At 37.5% G+C, this 20,891-nt stretch overlaps 1 protein-coding gene across 2 annotated transcripts in view; it reads left to right on the forward strand.

Moving 5' to 3' along the window:
• tasp1 (taspase, threonine aspartase, 1) overlaps window positions 1-19,785 on the forward strand; it is a 36,322-nt gene extending 16,537 nt beyond the window's left edge. For both annotated transcript variants that reach the window (XM_084093391.1, XM_084093390.1), the window contains 6 exons: window positions 697-870; window positions 1,599-1,677; window positions 5,930-6,040; window positions 8,446-8,553; window positions 12,411-12,484; window positions 17,826-19,785. In XM_084093391.1, the coding sequence (XP_083949517.1) occupies window positions 697-870; window positions 1,599-1,677; window positions 5,930-6,040; window positions 8,446-8,553; window positions 12,411-12,484; window positions 17,826-17,918 (639 nt within the window). In that variant the 3' untranslated portion in view covers window positions 17,919-19,785. The remainder of the gene's footprint in view (window positions 1-696; window positions 871-1,598; window positions 1,678-5,929; window positions 6,041-8,445; window positions 8,554-12,410; window positions 12,485-17,825) is intronic.
• Window positions 19,786-20,891: the final 1,106 nt, after the last annotated feature.

Genomic DNA, 20,891 nt, shown 5'->3' on the forward strand with positions numbered 1-20,891 from the left:
ATCGTGAGATCAATAATAATAACATTATTTTTTTAGCCTGTTCACTCATATTTTAGAAAGTTCTGAAGATCCATGGCCTAGTAATCCATGACACTGTTCATGGGAAGATGAAATTATAAATTATAAGTCATCACGTCCCCTTCCGCAGTTTCCCAGGATCGGCCAATTTGTCAAGCGGCTCCATGACTCTTTCAGTCCACATCAACTTTCTTTCCAAAGTACACAGCAATCAGCAAATGAAAACAGTCCTTTAAAATGACCACTTTACTCATTATAAATGAGAGCATGAGGATCATTTTTCAGATGCTGATATGTAATTGGACTTTATTTGCTCAAGCTAGATAGCTATGTGTATTTCAGTACCCCAGTTTGACAAAGTTCAAGTTTGGTTATGGTAGCCAGCTGGGTCTGAAAGCTTACTTCATAGACAAGAAAGAAAAAGAAAAAAAACATTACAAGAGAAGCAATGTTCAGTATGTTTCAATCTAGTATTATTCTGGGCTTTGGAAAGTGCGTTTTTTGAAGTTGCCAGTAACCACAGCCTCTTTGTTCCTCTTTTTTGTCCCACGGTTAAGCATGAAGATACATTGACACTTACATTTTATTTTTGATTTCTCTGTATAAATGAGCAGGATGGTGCTGTTTATTATCTGTGTGCGATAGGAAATTCTAATTGAATGGCAATTGTGTGCGCAGGAGAACGATTTAGGCTGCTTGGAGCCAGTAGGAGACATCATGGTGGAAGGTGAGGAGAATAACTCAGCCTGTCTGGATACAGTTGGTGCGGTCGTAGTGGATCGGGAAGGGAATGTGGCGGCTGCGGTATCCAGCGGAGGTCTGGCCATGAAACACCCGGGTCGGGTCGGACAGGTGACCTTTGGTTTTCTCCGGAGTCTGACCATATTCTATTTGACCATAATGCTTAAATAAAATAGCATTCTGGGGATTTAGCATATTTTAATCTCTTTATTTATAGGGGACTTTTCATAATTAAGGCATATTCACACTGGGCACAATTTTTTAATCACAACATGATGCATCATTACATTACTGGTCAAAAGTTTGCTCATGATCTTATCTTAAAGACTGCATTTATTTGATCAAACATAAAGTAAAAAGAGTAATATTGTGAAATATTATATTTAAAATAAGCTTATATTGTAATATGCTGATTTCATGCTTTAAGAAATGTTTTTTGTATCAATTTGAAAACAGTTTCTTAATATTTTTGTGGAAAGCATGATTTTTTATTTTTTTCAGGATTTTTGGATTAATAGAAAGAACTAGTAATACTATATGAATAGTATTTTTGTAACAATGTAAAAGTCTTTACTGTCACTTTTGATCAATTTAATGCATTTGTGCTGAATAAAATTTATTTTCTCTTAAAAAAAAAAGTCTTACTGACCCCAAACTTTTGAACAGTATCATGTGTTGCAAATATTTGCACCGAAATTAGATCTTTTCACAGTGTAGGTTATAAGTGCTTTATAAACAGGTTAGGTGTGTAATCATAAAATGTTTAAATTTATTTAATTTATCTGCAGCCGACATGTTTTTTTTCAACATGTTTTTCTTCATATCTCTCTGTGTCTCAGGCTGCTCACTATGGGTGTGGCTGCTGGGCTGAAAACGCTCGAGACGTCAGCCTTTACTCTACAGCTGTGAGTACCTCAGGTATCAAACACACCGGAGTCATATTAGTGTGACATTACTGTACATTCACTGCTTTTTGACAGGTTTTGCAAAGGTTCAGTCACTTTTGAGTCATTGTTTAAGAAATTTGTGCACAATTACAGTCGATAAAAATATCTCATTTCTATTGCTTTGAAGTAAAAAAAATCTATATCATTCAAGCTCTTTTTGTCATTTTCTGTTCATTCTTTGGCCCTGATATGGATGTCAATCCATCTCTCCAACATCTTATTGTCATTAGCCAGTGTCTTAGCAGGGACATATTTCAAGAGCAAAAATTTCTGCTTTGCTTGGGATTCCTGCCGTGAGCGGGGCCCAAGGCTGTACACTTCACGTTTTAAACTAATGCTTTCTGTCACATGAATAAAACAAGCTTTTATTCCTTATATTGCTTGTGCCCAAGTCAATAATCCACAGACATGATTCACATCTCCATACAACACATACAAGCAAGTCCATTGTGCCCATAGAGGATGTCTGGATTTCTTAAAGCAGTGATGATGAAAGACAGATTGTTATTCATGGGTAGACGTGGACGAGGACAAAACGATTATGTTTGAATGGATGCTATTGGAGCTATTCTCTTCAGGTCAAGATAAAAGAAAAGATGAAATCTCTCTTTGGGTGTATACGTCGCATCACAACACATCACTTCCTTTCATGTATGTACAGTATATGCTTTTTGGGTATGAATATCCTCTTAGCAACTAATGGCAAGATTCGGTCAGACATGCTTTGGCTTCTTTACTGATTGGGAAGGAGTGAACGTTAAGGGTGATGAAGGAAGATTTGCTTTAACTGATATGGCCATAGTGAGTGCATTGTCCATTACGTTGATGTTACATTTATTAATCGTTTAATTTATCCCATCTCCCCTATCCGTGCAGTAAATTTGCACATACTTTAACAACCACGACATGGTGCATAACTGCACCTGTAACTTTATTATAATATTTCACGAGGCAGTGACATTGCTTTAACAACCAGACACCTTGTAAAAAGCTCTACTTGGCTTTGAAATGTCGAACTGTAGCCTCTGTTAATATGCTTCCCCATGCCATAATCACTTACACAACTTCCAAAGAGTTTTAAATTAAGATGAAGGCCATATTTCTTTTCTTTTCCTTCATCCTTTGTTCTGCGGCACCCTTGTGTGAAAGCACCTTTGGCCTGGCCTGAGCCCTGCAGTGAACACACACCTGGCCCATTGCAGAGAGACTGGGATTCATTCAAGCTTGTCATGTTGCACAGGGGTGCAGCATGTATGATTTCCTCTGGTTAAAAAAAAAAAAAAAAAAAAAAAAAAAAAAATTGTTGGTGGTGTTCGCCACACAGGCTTTTTGAGAGATTTTGCTCTGTCTTTTGAAGTTTAGTGTGTGTGTGTGTGTGTGTTTTTTTCCCATCTCACCATTGGTACCTTCAGTTCAAAATTTTTTTTATTTTTATATATTTATATTATATATATATTTTTTATGTTTATAGACATATATATATATATATATATATATATATATATATATATATACACACAGACATATACATACATATACATACAACAAAAATTAAATGTGTTTATTTATTTTTTTATGATGTAATGAGAATTAAGTTGGAAAGTTTTTGTAATGAAAATTAAACCTTTATGGAACAAATCTTAATGGTATTAAAACAGGCTTTTTTCATTATGCAATATGCAATTTCTCTTTTTTTTTGTTTTGATTTAGATGAGAAATATTACTCAGACATGTTCTTGATAGGTTTTGTGAGATATCCCCGATTGCTTGATTCAACAGGTCTGAAATATTACGAGCACTGTTTTACACGTGTGCTCCCTGTTGACATTTTTACTTTATAATCACACAAACTCATGTGCAACAGGCACGGAACTTACATTGTGGTTTGTGCCTCTTTGTTTTTGATCGTCCGCCATTCTGAAAACAAAAGCAGAATCACACATTTTATCACCTTCTCCCCCCATGGCTGTTTCAGCATGCATTTCTCTTTCATCCTCCTCAAAATTGAAAACTCATGGCGGTGAGGACAGGCCGTTCGAGTGTGCGCTCCAGCGGTGCACCTGCTTTTCATTTCCCAACTTAAAAGGCGTTCCTATCAAAAGGAGGAGAAAAACAATCATTCTGGCTTCATACTGACACAAAGAGCTCGTTTTCTCCCAGGTCAACCCTGTTAGTCTCAGCAGCGCTCGCTGTGGTTTCGCTGAGGGTGAAAGGCAAGTCAGTGTTGATTCCTTTTGCCACGTTTGTCCGTTTTATGCCATCTCTGGTTTGTTGTGTTTTATTTACTTTCCACTGGAAATTGAGTTTGCACTATCATGGCACTGTTTGCTTGTTAAATTAACTGTTGACTTGTGATATTGTTGCCAGTAACATCCATTTCTCAAGAGAGAATGAGAGGGTTTACGGTAACTTGAAAATAGTGAGCCAACCGTGGAGCCAGTCGTTTGTTCATTCTTTTGTTAAAACAACGAAAAAGAAGAAAAGAAAATAAATTAGCATCTAATTGTCATGGCAACAAACCCGCAGAGTTTTGTTGTAGTTACCTGATATTTTACGGGGCCCACGTTTGTGTTTACAGAAACAACACGGCTATTTTCTTAAGGCTTTATGGTTTCTTAGACTTGAGAGGCTTCCAGACATTTTGTGTTTAAGGCATTTCTTTACACTCCCTCCCTTTTGAAAACTGGCTGCTGTACACGTTTGCCTTTGAAAGGCAAATGATTGTGACTGTCTTTAGTGTCTTGACAGTGAGATTGACTATTTTTAGATTTTACATGTTCTTTTAACTTCATTCCTGTGGAGACACCTGACTTGCCAAACAAATATAATACATTTAAAAATGTATTACACACACACACACACACACACACACACACACACACACACACACACACACACACATATTGTTTACAATAATGTTTTAGATGTTTATGTATTATATCATTTTATGTAAATATCATTTATATAAAAATAAAAAACTCTTTCCTTTCAGAATGTCCTTTACGACATCTAAAGTGCATTTAATTTCATTGTTTAATTTATCTTTTCAAAGCCAGTCTTATAGGTATTGGTTTTTTCTTAACCCGTGTCCGATCCAGTGTCCGATTCATAACTTGTTTAAGATTGTTAAAGATGATTCACAAACTGAAACGTTTTTTTATTAGTCTGTCAAATCCGTTTACTGATGAACTATAAACGCCATACAAATGTATCTACTACCATTCAAAAGTTTGAGGTCAGTACTGTTTTATTCAGCAAGGATGCATTAAAAAGACAGTTCACCCAAAAATGTAAATTGTAAATGTAAAGTCCTTGGTGATTCATATAATGCAAGTCAATGGCTAAAGTCACTTTGAGAGAAAAAAAAAAAAAACATGTACAGGCAAAACAAAATGAATACCAGTGGCTCCTGACGATTCGTTGAGGTCTTATGAAGCGAAACGATCGGTCTGTGCAAGAAACTGAACATTATTTACAACATTATTACCTGTAATCCACAGCGTCAGCAAACAGTTCTGAGTGCGTTCTTGGCAGTCTGGAGCGTGAGCTTCCTGACGCATAATGACGTAAACTTAAATATATACTTGGGGTTGGGAAGTGGCATCGGAAAATGGTTCGTTTCATGGCTGAGAAAGAATATTATATGTACCATTGGTTCTACATTATGGAGAAAACTAAACCGTAATAATGAGCATTTAAAATATGAATTAAGCTTTCAAGTGCACGGATAAAGCTTTAACGTCCGAGCGAGTGACCATGTAAAGTGGCTGACGTTAGGCTACTACTTGCATGTTTCAAGTGATAAGCCATGTTTGAGGTCGATGAATGATAGGTGAACTTTTGTATTTCTTGCTTGACATAATTACCACATAGACCAGCCGTGTTAACAGTCTGTTCGTCATGCCAATTCATGTGGAGTTTTTGTTTTTATAACCGACTAATTCAAATTTGGTTCACTAAGCCTCTTCTTGTTGACTAATGTTCATTTAACTATTAGGGGGCAGCCCTAAATTCAATATGCAAATACAGACAAATTGCAATTCAGTATGAAAATAACATGAACTCCATGAACACAGACAACCAGAACTGGAACTAACAGTTCCAAACATGAAATTGTAAATTTACACGCAGTTGTACAATATACATAATGTTTTTAGGTTTTTTATTTATTTTTTATTTTTATATTAAATTATTGAATGTGGGTCTTGTCTGTACTGTTGCAGGCTCTGGAGAGCACCTGATACGCACCATGTTGGCCAAGGAGTGCTCTACCTCCATGCAGACTGAAAACGCACACCAGGCCCTACTGGAGGCTATGCAAAATAAATTCATCAGTGAGTGACTCTCAGATAATCTCTTTCCCTCCCTGTTATCCTTTTTCCATGTTTCTCTCTCTTTCAGCAGGCTAGCATCACTTCACCACAGTATGTGTGAGTAAGAACAGCTCTGAGCTAAAACTGAACAACAAAATCATTAACAACTTGCTTGACTGGAAATGAGCGCTAAAAAAATTCGTCAGCCGCAACGTTTTTTTCTGTATGTTTGGATTTGTGGATCAATAACATTCTTTTGAATGGGCTCCACAAGTTTTTGGTTAAATCATATTTGTGTGGCCACAGTTATTTTCAGATGCCATAAATACTCTGTTGACAGTGCTTTTGAAGATGTCGCCTTCTTTCATGTTCAGAAGCTTTGCTCGTTTGGTTCCCATTCGGGGCTTGTGAAATTGATTGACTGCTTGGATTTTATATTGAATGTAACACAAAGTACATGTGGGAATATTTGCTGGTTTTGGCCTGTGACCTTTATAGTTTTGTTGCACGGAAATCTTCAAATGTGAGATTTTCTTGATTATTATTATTTATTTATTTAATTGAGTTTTATGTGTGCCTGCAAAGCTTGGTTAATCAACATTATATTGACCCTCATAAATTAACATAAATAGCCAAAACACAACGTGATGCGATAAGATTCCTGATGCCAAATAAATCACAAATCGCAGCCAATCAGAAGAGCGTGTGTTCGGGCTCTTTCTGCAAGTGCAGTGCACAGCTGTCTCACACTTGCAACAAAATGGATAAGTATTTAATCGAGTTAATGAAAGTTAAACCATTTTAACCTTATTCAAAATATTTAGTGACTAATACCTTTCATTTGTTTTCAAGATCTGAGACAAATTATCCATTGTCACATTTATCGTGGCTATATTTAAGTTGGTATATATGATATCCAAATTCAAATCAAACTAAAATATTGTGCAAAACTCACAAGCACATGAGATAATCATTGAGCTGTCAGCCAAAAATAGAACCCTTGTCGTTTGATGCATATTGTCTCTAATTAACATGGAAATGACCTTTTATCTTGTGTTAAAGGGACTATGTATAATTCAGAAACCCTTGTTATTAGCGACACCGGTGGCCATTAACTGTACTGCAGCTCGCATACGTAATGTACAAGAATCTGAGTGTGATTCAATGCTGCGATATACTCACAGCAAAGTTATTTTCGTTCTTTGCTTAGAAGTAAAAAAGCAATATAATGTTAACAAATATCCTGACGCCAAAATGTGCTGCATGCTTTCCTCAATAACATTAACAAAATAAACAGAACAAAAATGACAGGCGTGGATTTGGAGAAGCTCTGAAGGGAGGGTGGGATCTCATGCTTTTAAAGCTAGCTTGCTATTGCTAGCCTCTCTGAAAATTGCCTACCCTTACTTTAAGGGCTTTATTTTGTGAAAATGATCAGATGACTGCATGTTAGCACTTTGATTACAATTATTTACCAAATAATTAAACGGGTATACATGAAATATTGATCTAATTTAATGTGAGAAGAGAGGCTCTGGAGTGCCACTATTTCTACTAAAATATTTGACTGTAGAATGCTGTGATTGACCAATAAGAATCAAGTGTTTCTCAAAGCTGTGTAAATTGATTTAAACTTTGAAAATGCCTAGATGAAACAGAATGAGGAGAATAAAAGCCTTTTTAATGGAATATTGGATTAAGATCTGTTTTAATATGTCTTTTGAATTGTGGTGTTAAGACATATTCTGTGTGAAGGCTGTCCAGGTTTTAATTAAGAGGTGTTATAAAAATAGCCGTGTTCAGTGTAAACAAGCTGAACACAACATGATGTGCAAAATCAATATGGCATTAATGAAACGGAGCACCTATCTGAGGTGAAATTTAAAACTCTTCCCTCCTGTGGACTGATGTTATGCTTGAGTGCTTCAAACCTAGTCCGTGTCCAGCACTCCTTTGGTTTTGAGATGTAATCATTTGAATGGGCTTGAAGCCCGTTTTGCAGCGCAAACTCTTTCAGTTTTTTCCCCTTTGGAAAAGTATGAGTATTTGCCTGCTTTTTCAACAGAGTCCCTTTATCAGAGCTCCGTGAGGGGTTACAGAAATAACTCATTCCATCATTAACCTATTAAAGAGCGAAAAGTGGCTCTGCTCCCAATTTTTCTCATTTGGTTAATAAAACAAAAGCTTTGGAAAGAATAATTGTTTTCAGTCGTTTAGGTTGGCAGGGGAAAGTACGGAAATGTACGGCTTTTCCGCTCATTTCATTAACTTCTCAGAACAGAGCATAACTAATAAATCATTGACCGAATCGCTGGATTTTCTTAGATGTCTCCAACGTGCTTTCATTTTGATTTTACATCTAAATAGACTGATTGTAGTGGAAAGAAGGTCACGGTTGAAATGCAGTTGGCTTGTTTGTGTTTAAGGTTCGCCGTTCCTGGCTGGCGAGGACTGTGTTCTGGGTGGGGTGATTGTTCTGAGGTGCTGCACATGTGGAGAAGCCCAACGCTCTGAAGACATCCAGGCTCTGCTGGGTACGTGCTGCTCTGTCCTGATTCAGCTTAAATTCATTACACCTGAGGTCCAAAACTATGATGATTGCGCATTCAAAAACATCAAAACGGAATGGATTGGAACAGAATGCCGGGATCACGAGACTGTATCACGAGTGCATTAAAAATTATAATAATTAAAGCTGCAAGCAACGGTGAAAAGGGCCCTCGCACCCGTGCCACCGCCTCCCGGCGCCTTTAGGAAAACGGAGCACGGTGGGCAGTATGTAAATATAGGAGGACTATGTTAAAGTAATTTGTATTTACCGCACTTCCTGCTACCAGCAGGTGGCGCTATTACTATAACCGAATATGAGGATGGTCATGTGTTCAGGACAGGACTCTTATCAAACAAGTGAAGTTTGGGGCAGATTTGACATTGTATCCACCTTATTCTGCTCAGTCTAAACAATGCGCGCTGCCATGACGACGACTCTGGTTGCCTACTTCCGGTTCGTAGCGCTTGACCTGTACTATACTGTCTATGGTACTAGCAGCGAGAGAATGAGTTCAAGCTCCTCATGTGCTGTTGTTGGTTGTTTTAACAATTCAAAGAAGATTTCAAACTTTTTAGAAACTGAGTGTTTCGAGCATAAGATAAGAAGGAGATAAGAATTTATTTTTTAAAGAGCCGTGAGTCAAAAGAACCGGCTCTTTTCAGTGAGCTGAGTCAAACGAGCCGAAATGTTTACTTTTCACATCACATCGTTTTAAAAATAAACAGTACAGTATTATAATTGTATTTCATATAATATACAATAATGTAATTTTTACTTGTCCATAACAACCCGAAAACTTGCCTGCTTGCCTTGCACATCTAATTAATGGGCAAAGTTTTCAGACTTTTTTTCTTATGCTTCAGTTTTAACGCTAACCACTCTAAACGTTTACTTTATTGAATGTATCTGATACGGAACCGGACATGGGCATTATCTCCTTCTTATCTTATGCTCGAAACACTCAGTTTCTAAAAAGTTTGAAATCTTCTTTGAATTGTTAAAACAACCAACAACAGCACATGAGGAGCTTGAACTCTTTCTCTCGCTGCTAGTACAGGTCAAGCGCTACGAACCGGAAGTAGGCAACCGGAGTCGTCGTTATGGCAGCGCGCATTGTTTAGAGCAGAATAAGGTGGATACCTGAGTTACTGCAGGCTGTTTGTGGTTGCCTAGCAACATCAGAACTGCAAGCAATTTTAATATAGAACTTATCTGATGATGCATATATCACCCAAAGGCTGAAATTGGGTGTGCACATCTACATTTGTCAGGCCGCCTAGGACACACCATTCGACGAAAAATCAAGATCTTCGCAATTTAACGTCTCAAAGGCATTAAGATTACACTCACCAAATTTGAAGAGGATCAGATCAAAACTGTAGGAGGAGTTTGTTAAAGTACAATGTCTGAAAATGGCAAAAACTGCACAAAATCTGAGAGGAAGTTCAAAATAGCTGACTTCCTGTTGTGTTTAGGGCTACGCTCCAAGAGACTTTTTTGTAGGTATTGGGTCATTACATGTATGTACCGAATTTCATACCTGTACGTGAAACGTAGAGCCGGGGCAATAATGTAGGGGGGCGCTATTGAGCCATTTTGCCCCACACATTTGTCAGGCCGCCGAGAGCACACCCTTTAACGAAAACTCAAGATCTTCGCAATCGAGCATGTTTAGGCCCTCAAAAAAGCAATTCACTTTGGAGAAGAATAATAAAAACAATAGGGTCCTCTCACATCGGTGCTCGGGCCCTAATAAACGGAGCAGATCCAATAGGGTCCTCTCACCATCGGTGCTCGGGCCCTAATAAAGAATACTATAAAGCAGGGTTCCTCAAATCTTGCCCTGCAGAGTTTAGCTCCAACCCTGATCAAACACACTTGAGCAAGCTATCATACACCCTGCGCAATGCGGCAAGTATTTTTTGCTAGTTTCAGCCCGACGCAGTTATCTTTTTCACGTCATGTGCCACGCTGTTTAAATAGCAAATGCATTTGCGCCTATTTGTGCGCCCCTTGGGCATGCTGGTCTGTAAACGAGGTGTGTTTAGGCGCATTGTTGGCGTGTTGCTATTTTGAGGCAACTGAAATAGACTGCACCATTGACCAACAAAAACCTGATCTAAAGTCAATGGCGCAATATTTTTTTTGTTATTTAAAGAGCGCATTAGTAATGTGTGCCTATAGGCGGGTCCACAACGCACGTACACTTTGATCCGTTTCCTCGCTATAGAAGCGCTCAGTTTTTCTGCTTGTAAATTCCGTTGTGCAAATAGCGAATCCGCCATGGCGCGAGCGCAACTGGCTTTTAAAGGAACACGCCGACTTTTGGGGACTTTAGCTTATTCACCGTATCCCCCAGAGAAACCTCAATTTTCAGCATCATTACTCCAGTCTTCAACGATCCTTCTGAAATCATTCTAATATGCTGATTTGGTGCTCATGAAACATTTCTTATTATCAATGTTCAAAACGGTTGTGCTCTTTAATATTTCTGTGGAAACCGTAATCATTTTTTTTTTTTCAGGATTCTTTGATGAACAACATTTTTGAACCCCATTCTTCCTTTCTGATGCCTCCCTCACATTCTTGTCTAAAGATGCTGACTATTTTTCCAGGCGTCTTTGTTTAAACATTCAGGGATAAACATGGCAGCTCCCTGCATTCACAAATAGCAGAATAAACAGGTCTCAAAGTGTGGTCTGGGAGTGTGGTCAGGAGAATAGAGGCATTGTTATCATTGTTATGATTATGATTAACAATCATTGTTATGATTAGGGCTGACAACACTCAATGGAACAACACATTTGAGACTGATATGAAACTCACCTTTTCAATATCTTTGTCTGTTGTGTTCATTAAATTAACCGTTCAATCTTGACTTCAATTTAAGGCTAACTCAGAAGGCTAATTCGCCATTAGGGGTGGGAATCTTTAGGCACCTCACGATCCGATCCAATTCCGATTCTGGCAGTCACGATCCGATTCCGAAATGATTCTTGATTTACATTTCCTTTTTTTTTTTTTTTTTTTATAAAATAGTTTACTGACTTTAAATCTCATAATTAGTATATTTATCTTATAATTAATGTATAAATTCATTTAAGTACTTTTTTAAATAATTACAAATTTAAAACAATTTTATGTTAAGAATTTAACTAACTAAATACAATACAAAACAATACAATTAAATAGCAAATAATAAAGAGGAATAAAGAAACACAAACAAAGAGTGCTTTAAGTATCTGAATGTTTTCCAGACAAGATTAGTGAATGATTTTATGCTTTCTCAACTTTACTGCTATTTGATTATTATTGATGACATCATAGATCACACTAATGCACAGATCTATTTTGACAATATAGATGTTTTGTCTTGTCTGTGTAATAAAAACAGACTTTAATTTTGCATCATAAAAGAATTTTAAGATGAAAGTGCATTTAACAACTAACACTGATTCACCCCACAGCCACAATCGTTATTCGAAGATTCGAAGGTTTGTGTGTGTGTGTGAATTCAAAGCAAGCAGAATACGGTTGTTTCTAGATCACGCACAATTCTATCGCGAATGCTAACTCAGAATTGATTCAGAATCTTTGAAGAGAGAATTGCGATGCATTGGAGAATGTTTTTTTTTTTTTTTTTTGTGGTTCACAATATTATTTTAGATTTTATTCTGTTCTAATATTTCATTCATTAATAAAATAAAGCTATTCTAAAAATCCATTTGAAACTCCTCAAGATGCTAATTCTCTTCCAGGTTTATAGAATGTGTAATCTTCTAAGGACTTTTTAGTAGCTATATCTACTAAACAGTTATTGTGTCTCTCTTTTATTCACAGTGGAGTTTCTATGGAGCCATACTACAGAGAGCATGTGTGTGGGATACATGTCTGCCCAGGACAGTAAACCCAGGGTAAGAAGTTCCTGCATCAGAACACCCTCATCAGGGGCTCTTCACTGTCTCCGCAGTTGCTAGGGCATTCTGGGTGGTTAGTTTCTATGATTTTCTGGTCCCTAGATATGGCTTGGGTCCCTGCTTCAATTTAGTCATTAGCATGGCAAAAAATGTTAAAATCGGTTATAATAGTAATAGCACACCTTTCTTAAATAAGCCATGTGATTCCAGGCATCATGCATGCCTGTAACACCAGTGGTGTGGGTTGAGTTACATGCCAAAATATATTACTTAAGGTGCGGTCACTTTCACTTTTATTCTATGAATTTTCGTGAGTGAAATCCACATTTCCACGGGTGAATTGTAAGTCAGTTTGGAACCGTGTGATTGAGCGAAAGATTTGACCACCCAGGCGCATCATGTTCAAGTAAATTCACAGATTTGACTTAACAGAAAGATGCTTGGTTTGAAAGTGGCTTCATACATCGTTACACTATTGACAGTTGAAAACTGACCTTTTTTTGTGACCTGCAGGGTTTGTTCAGGTGTGAGCAATAGTAATAGAGATGCTTGTCTTTGCAGTCCTCACAATTAAGGTTTGTTAGTGTTATTCAAAATTATTAATAAAGTATTAACTAAACTCCTATGGGTTTAGCTTTAACAGTCATGTCCTAATGCCTGAAAAGTGATAAAAGCATGGCAACACGCACAATGGCAGCAGGTACTCGTAAAATGAAGCTGTTCAAAATGAACAATCCTACTGAATTGTGACAGGTCTTTCCTCCTACGACTGCAGCAGAAAGACACCAATTCATTCCTGTACCATTCCAGAAACATTCCTCCCATTCCTTCATGCATTGTGCTGCTGTGTATGTGTGTGTGTTTGATGAGATGAAAGCCCAGAGCTGATTGGCAGCTCAGCGAGATAGAACACAGTCCAGAGCTCTGGGAGTGTGTGCCGTTTTAACCGTTTCTATTCACGCTAGTAGCTCAGAGCGTGTCTGGAAGTGTGCATTGACCCATTTTAGAATAGTCCTTTGTTGGGTTTGTGCTCTGAACAGGGGCTCTAGTCAGTTCTTGCAGAAGCCAGTGTACTCTTTATCCGGTCTATTGTCAGTGCAGATTGGCTGGAAGCGAACCCTCTCTGTTGCTTCAAGCCCTTTGGCTTTCATGCCTGGCATTGATGAATCTCTTTACATTTAACAAGCATCTTTACCTCCAGAACTTCTCAACCTGTTCACTTTGCACATCTGTTAGCACAGATGCAATGTTAGGCCATATTTAATTTTCCTTTCATTTAATTTAAAACATTTTTTTTTTAAATCCATACATTTCAAAGAATTGCATAATGTAAACTTTGCACAGCATAAAATTATAACTATGTATACTGGATATTTGTGGTCATGAAACTGTACATAGGATATGGATGAGCCTCTGTGTTTGGTGCACTGACAAACATGTTGTCCGATAGATGGAATGTGGATTGGATATTTTTTTGTTGTTTTTTTGGCAAGATTTCAAACCTTCCAGCTCAATTCCCAAATCCACACGCATCATTGCGGTTGGAGGAGAGCTAGTTTTCTCATGTCCTCTCCTCCTTGCTCTGGGATGAGTTTCCTGTACAGCGATGTAACTTGCTGATTAACTATCATAGTACGATGCATCGTTAAGGAAACTTACCAACTAGTCGTGATTGTTTTCCAAAGCCGTAGTAACACTTTTGCACCTCTGTCATTTGAAGTACATTGGTCCAGCAATATAGGACTGTCGTAATTGACGTCACGTGCAGGTGGATTAATACTTTTCTGCTAATTAATCTATTTGAGATCTCTGAATTTCTGCTGTAACATATGGTGGCAGTACTTAATGACTTAATGTCATTTTGCTTTATTCGCGGGTTCATTCATTCAGGTTACACTTTATTTGGATATTTTATTAGTTTTTATTAGTGGCAGTAGCGTTTCCTCCGAAATTACCCGGAACAATTTGTCCCAGGAACTTTTTTCCCCCCATAAAGCCTGAACCTCGTCGTCGGTCCATCTGACAATTTTTTTAAACTCCATTGTTGATTCAAAAATTAAACAACAGCTACTACACGCACCGCAACAGATAAAAAAAAAAAAAGGTGGTTGAAATAAAATGCTGCGTGGAGTCAACCAATCAAAATGCTGCATAGACTCAACCAATCAGCATGTTCAGCGCCCAAGTCCCACCCCTGAAAGTTCCTGAACTTTGAAAAAGTACTACCTCGCAAGCAGGGACTTTCGGAGGGGGAAACACACCGAGTACCACCCCAAAGTCCCTAGTTCCTGGGGAAAGTTCCTGCGGTGGAAACACGGCCTAGACACCCACTGTGTATGTCGTTGCTTCTTCCGCCACAATATTTAAAAAGAATGAAATATATAGAATTTACTGAATGTTAGCTTGCTTGTTGTGCCCAAGAGCATGATCTATTTAAGTCCACATGTCATTGAACAATAAACTGTTTCAACCACGCAAGTTTGCAATGCTGTTTGTGAATGTTTGTCAGAACTATGGTTTCGGGAAACGGCAAATCGGTGAAACTGTTGTTAACGTTGGAACTTGCGACCATAGTTGGCTAACAGTGCTTTCGGGAAATGCATCCTTGGTTGCTGATTAATTGGTTACACTGCTCACTCTTCCATTTTTCCATTTAGCCCCTCAAAACAAGGGATGGCACATTGTGGCTAAGAACAAAATATGTGGAAACCACAGCTGAAGCATGGCCATTGTCATATATCTGTTTTTATGCTGCGGGCCCACTTCTGGTTTAAACATTCTGGTTTTCAGCTCTTTAACACATCATACACACTTTTTTACATGGCAATTAAAAAAGAATTTTAATGGCATACTTTTGGTCTCTCAAACAAAGCAGTTTTCTGATTATATCCAACTGCTTAAATGTTTGGCTTGAGTCTAGATGTCCATCTCAGTCAGTGAATCTCTGGTTTGCCTCACAGAATTAAGTCTAATCTTCAGGTTGCGTTAAGACTTGATGATTATTTCCAGCAGTGGTAATCCCAACCACATGTGAACCATTCCAGATAAAACACCATCAAGTAGATTAAAATGTGTTCAACTTCAAAACACTGTTGTCATTTATAAGAAGAATAAATCCAATTTACACTTGAAGATTGGAGGGGAATTACATTTCAAAGTCAGAATTGCGAGTTATAAACTCACAATTGTGAGAAAAAAAAGTCAGAATTGTGAGATTAAAAAAAGTCGCAAATACCTTTTTATTTTTTATTCAGTGGTGGAAATAAGCTTCCATAATAACTAAATTAATGTAAATGTAATCACTCATAATTTTAAATTAAGGATACAACTTAAAATGAACTGGAATTTATGATTAAAATAAATACAATAAGAATAAATAAACAAAAAATAAACAAATTATTAAAACAGACTGAAAATCCTACTGAACTTATGCTACATAAGTTGAACATGAAAGAAAAAATTAAATTGCAATTGTTTATATCTCGCAATTCTGACTTTATAACTCGCAATTGCATGTTTATATCTCGGAAAAAAGATGTAAACACAATTGTGAGAAAAAAAGTCAGAATTGTAAGACAAAAAGTCACAATTATCTTTTAAATTGTTTTATTATGTGGCGGAAACAAGCTTCCACAAGTTATGTGTTGAAGCTTTTTTTTAAAAAAAAAAAAAAAAAATTCACATAATTAGTTGCTTGATCTCACTCTAGATGATTGTGCTACAGGCTTTTGAGAAGTTACGCTGAATTATTTTCGAATGATAAAACATGGGAAACATCACATAGACTTCTATAGAAAGGGGGACCTGAGCCATTTAGTTGAGGGCCACAATATCATGGAGACTTGGGCCAATAAGCAACCACCCAGAACACCCTGGTAACCACATAGCATAGTGCTAAAAACCACTCTGAAGACATAGGCTTCTCCCTGTTGCAACCACCCCTAGCATCTCACAATTTTTTTAATGGCCCAAATGAATGTAATGGGAATGTACTGTATAAAGGAAGGCTTTATCTCTATATGGAAACAACATTGGAATAACGTTCCATGGGGTAGCAAGAAAAATGTGAAAAGTTGTGTTACGATTCCCCTTGTTTTCTAGTTCCCCTGATCCTTTGCAGTAATGTCTGAATGTGTTTGTTACATGGGTGGGTTAGCGATTAGCAGAAACATATTAGAAAGTTAGTGTTCTATGCCTGTTACTCATCTAGATTTAAAGCTAAGCTTTTTTTAAAGATATTTTGGGGCTTTTTTAACTTGATTTGATAGGACGGTTGAGGATAGACAGGAAGTTCTAGGGGAATCACGAGCTGGGACTCAAATTCGCGTCACCCAAAGTTCTGTGGCATTATTGCTCTGACAAGCTGCGCCTTTTGTAAAACACAATGTTTCAGTTGGGGTTGTTGTGTGGACTCCAATTTACACTAAATTGTTGGAAACAAGTTAAATCTTTTTTTTTTTTTTTAGCAATAATACAATAAATCGTCTTTTATGTAGAGGCATGGGTTCAGTACCATTTTGGTAATTTATTGTATTTATATAATTTATGTTTATTTATATTTTAGTGCACCTGTTTATTTATTTCAAAATTGTTTTTAATTTCCATTTTATTTTCCCATTTTAATTTTTATTCATCCAAAATGTGCTAAATTTGAGACATCCTGTGTTATACTGTAAATCCAATTTTTGTTACTGGATTATGTCATTCCATCAGTTTTTTCTGCGTTACAGAAATCATAGGGCCCTGTATTTTAATTATGTCATACTTATATTTACATTTATTTTGTCATTTCATTATTTACTTTTTTTTTTGATGGATTTATTATTACTTTTATCTTTTCTCAGAGTAGATGTTTGCTTGTGTTTGTATGTGATGTCCCATTGTTTAGTTTTAGTTATTTTAGTTAGTTTTGAGGTATTGTCTTCTAGCTTGCTAGTAGTCTGCCTGAGCTTGTGCTGGAGGTCACATAGACTGTGTGAGTGAGACATGGATCACTATCATAGCATAACTGACACACATGGATGTGCTGAAAGGGGTCACAGTTTTCCACTGACTTGTCACCCTATGCGTGTTGTCCCGCCATGAACCAGTGCTTCCAACAGGTGGCCCGAGGCACCCTGGGATGATACCTTCACACATGGTTCTGGCTCTCAGGGGGCCGCTTATCGTTGCCCGACAGAGAGCGGGACCAGGGTATGTGCCCGAGGCGGGTGGGCGGCAGCTGTCTTTGATTGCAATGAGGACACCTCACTCCCACTATTTAACAGCTGTGTGCTTCTCCACCACATTCACACTTGACTCTGTAAACACTTTCTCTCTCTCTCTCTCTGTTTGCCAGACTCACATATCCAGACTTCCTCCTGGGGCAGTGGCCGGACAGTCTCTGGCAATCGAAGGTGGAGTCTGTCGACTCGGGACCGCGAGTGACTGAAGCGGTGTGAAATCATCCTCTATTTCTGCAGCAATATGTCAGCGGGATCTTTATAGCAAAGAGCTTGATGTTGTGTCATCGTAGGACACAATTATAAAGGGACAAAAAGGTTGCAATATGTCTTTTCTTCCATCTTTTCTTTATTGCACAGATATAAAAACATTTATTCATTTATTCACAATTTCCTTTTCTAAAACATACCATGCTACTTTTGCGTTCCATTCATGGGCATAGCATAGACAGTGTTATCTGTTTTACTGTCACTTGAGAGGGGGGGACGGGGACAGGGTTAGCAGGGTAATTTGCCTAAGGCGTCTGCTAAGAAAAGGACATGCCAAGTGCACTTCAGGACTAGTGCACTGCTCTGGTTTTAGTGGGCTTCCAAGAAACTCAGCTTCTAGTATGTGCTGGACAAGACTTGATGCTCCATTTCAATTCCTCTCTTAAACAATATGCACCGTCCTTTTCGTTGTAAATAAGCTAAGGGTTGTTGAAACAGGGTGGCCATTAATGTAAACGGCTTACTTGATGTTTAATATTACTTTTACTATTATGTTTTATATATAGATAAGATGCTTGTTTTGTGCAAAAGTTCAGTTTATTAATTCATATTATAGGTCTGAACGTTTCTGGTCTAAATGGATATATTTGACACGTGTGCTTGATGTGAGTCTGGTTGAGTCGCAAATGCGTACGCAGCGTGGAATACAGGATGAAATCCTTTTTGAAATTTGCAAGAATTGCCTTTTCATTTGACTTTTTTAAAGCTAGGTATAGCAGTTCAGGATAAAATTTGTCGTTTACTCACTCTCATGTCATTCCAAACCTGTACAGCTTACTTTCTTCTGCAGAACACAAGAGTGTCCTTGTCATTGTTTTCATTTAGTAAGCTTTAAAATATTGAAAAAGATTCAAAGTATCATCAAAATGGTCCATTTGACTTGAGTCTTCAGAACTCTTGCTGAACTCATGCACGAGTCATGTGATATTTTGGTGCTTTTATGTCCATTTTACCTTGAAAAATTTGCAAAGAAATTTAGAATATTCTTCTGAAATCCAACTTTCGATCGGAATGACGTGACGGCGAGTAAATGGGAGAAATCTATTTTCAAGTGAACTATTCATTTAAAGAGTGGGACTATTCTCAAATCTAATGATATGCACTGTTGAAAATGTGTTGAATCGTGGTTGTTACACTTTCACCACAAAGTTGATGGCAGTAGGATCATAGAAAGATCTTCTGATGAGACTAGATGCACACGCACTTTTGCTCAGCGTCTTACTAAATAAGTGCACTACTTTGACTAACTGCACTGCTCGTGTGTACTAAGAACATGGCGCATGTTTTGCAAGTATGCATTTCTTTTGCGTACTTTGAGTTCACTTGACCTTATTTGAAAGCTGCATAGAGCACTTCTGTGTTTAAGCTGTATTAACATGTCAACAGCTTTGTGTGTTTTCTAATGCCATGTGTAGTGCTCAGGAGATGAGACCCCCCCCAAGCTAAAGAAATGACTGTTAGTCCATCTTTGAAAATGCAAAGTATATTTTAGGTCTGTATTTTATAATGGCAGAAAAATGAGAGGATCTCTAAAATGTATTTATAAATTACACTGAATCAAATGTGTTGACGGTTATTACATTGATGAAGGTTTTTTGGCAGGGCTATTATTTCAAGTTCTGCAGTTGAGAACTTTTCTTTACTTAACATTCTTGCATTACTATAAAAATGTATGATATATGTATGCTTATTTTAGTTTTACTTGACCCTGCATTTATTATGAAGTGTCTGTGAACGTTTCCAGCAGCAGATTGTACTAACCTCTTGCTATCGTAATGCTCAATAAAACTGAGATATGATGTGCAATTCTAAGTGTCGATTTATTGATTAATTCGTTCACTGACTATATCCTTTTACTTAGTACATATAAAAGTTAGATATGTACATATATAAAACATAAATATAGACTAAAAAACTCTTTTATTTTATGTAAAATGGGCTGCCCTATTATTGTGGCTGTCATGTTGAGATCGCATATCCAGCCTTTTCTTGCCATTTGAGTATAAAATCAAACAAACTTCAGATACCCTTACCTTGAACTCTGATGTTTTTGAGAAAAAAAAAAGAAAAAAAAATCCCTAGTTTTTGTGTCAGCTTAGCCAGAAAGACAAATCAATTACAAGGTGTACATATAACTCAAGGGCTGCGTCCGAAATGAGTTCTCTTGAGCGTCTTGAGTAGGTACTTTGAGTGCTAAAAAAGTATGTACTATACGTATAGTGTGAATGTGTGTAGTATGAATGTAATCTGGATGTACTACATTCACCATGTTGTCAATGTCATGTGACCTACCAGCGTCAGTTGCGTCACACAAATCCTCTCCCGTGGCCTCATGGGATAGTAAAGTGTCCATCGTATTGCTCACTTCAAATTCTCGCCGGAAGTAGTAGTTCATCCAGGTACGTTTTGCCTACACTTTTACAAGTACTGTGAATTTTGACACGCTTCTTTTGTCACATACTGTTTTTCACCTACTAGTAGTATGCGTTTTCAGATGCAGCCAAGATATTTTAGCAGAGATACGCATTTCTCTTCTGAGAAAGGTCAACAATATAGATGATTTATCCTCCACTAAATTTTCATCCAATGAAATGTCCCTCACTCTTAACACCACCTGCTGCAGAGTAGCGAGTTTCAAATCATGGTTCACAACTGTAACGTAACTCAAGCCTATTGGTTAGCACCTCTGTAAGTCCCGCCCAAGCTTCCTGTTTCAATAGGAAATACATCAACACGAGTATGGAACTGTGGTTGGGAACTAAGTGGAAAATCAGCTGAATTCTTGTTGCATTTACACTGTCTCTTGCATTAGAAGTGGACTGAGATCTCTTTTTGTTCCTCTTTCCAGTCACTGTGTTGATTAAATGCTGAACCATTTGAATGCCTCTTATGTTAAAGAGACATTGTTTCAT

The sequence above is a fragment of the Abramis brama genome (assembly GCF_963993115.1).
Source record: "Abramis brama genome assembly, chromosome: 19".
Taxonomy (NCBI): Eukaryota; Metazoa; Chordata; class Actinopteri; order Cypriniformes; family Leuciscidae; genus Abramis; species Abramis brama.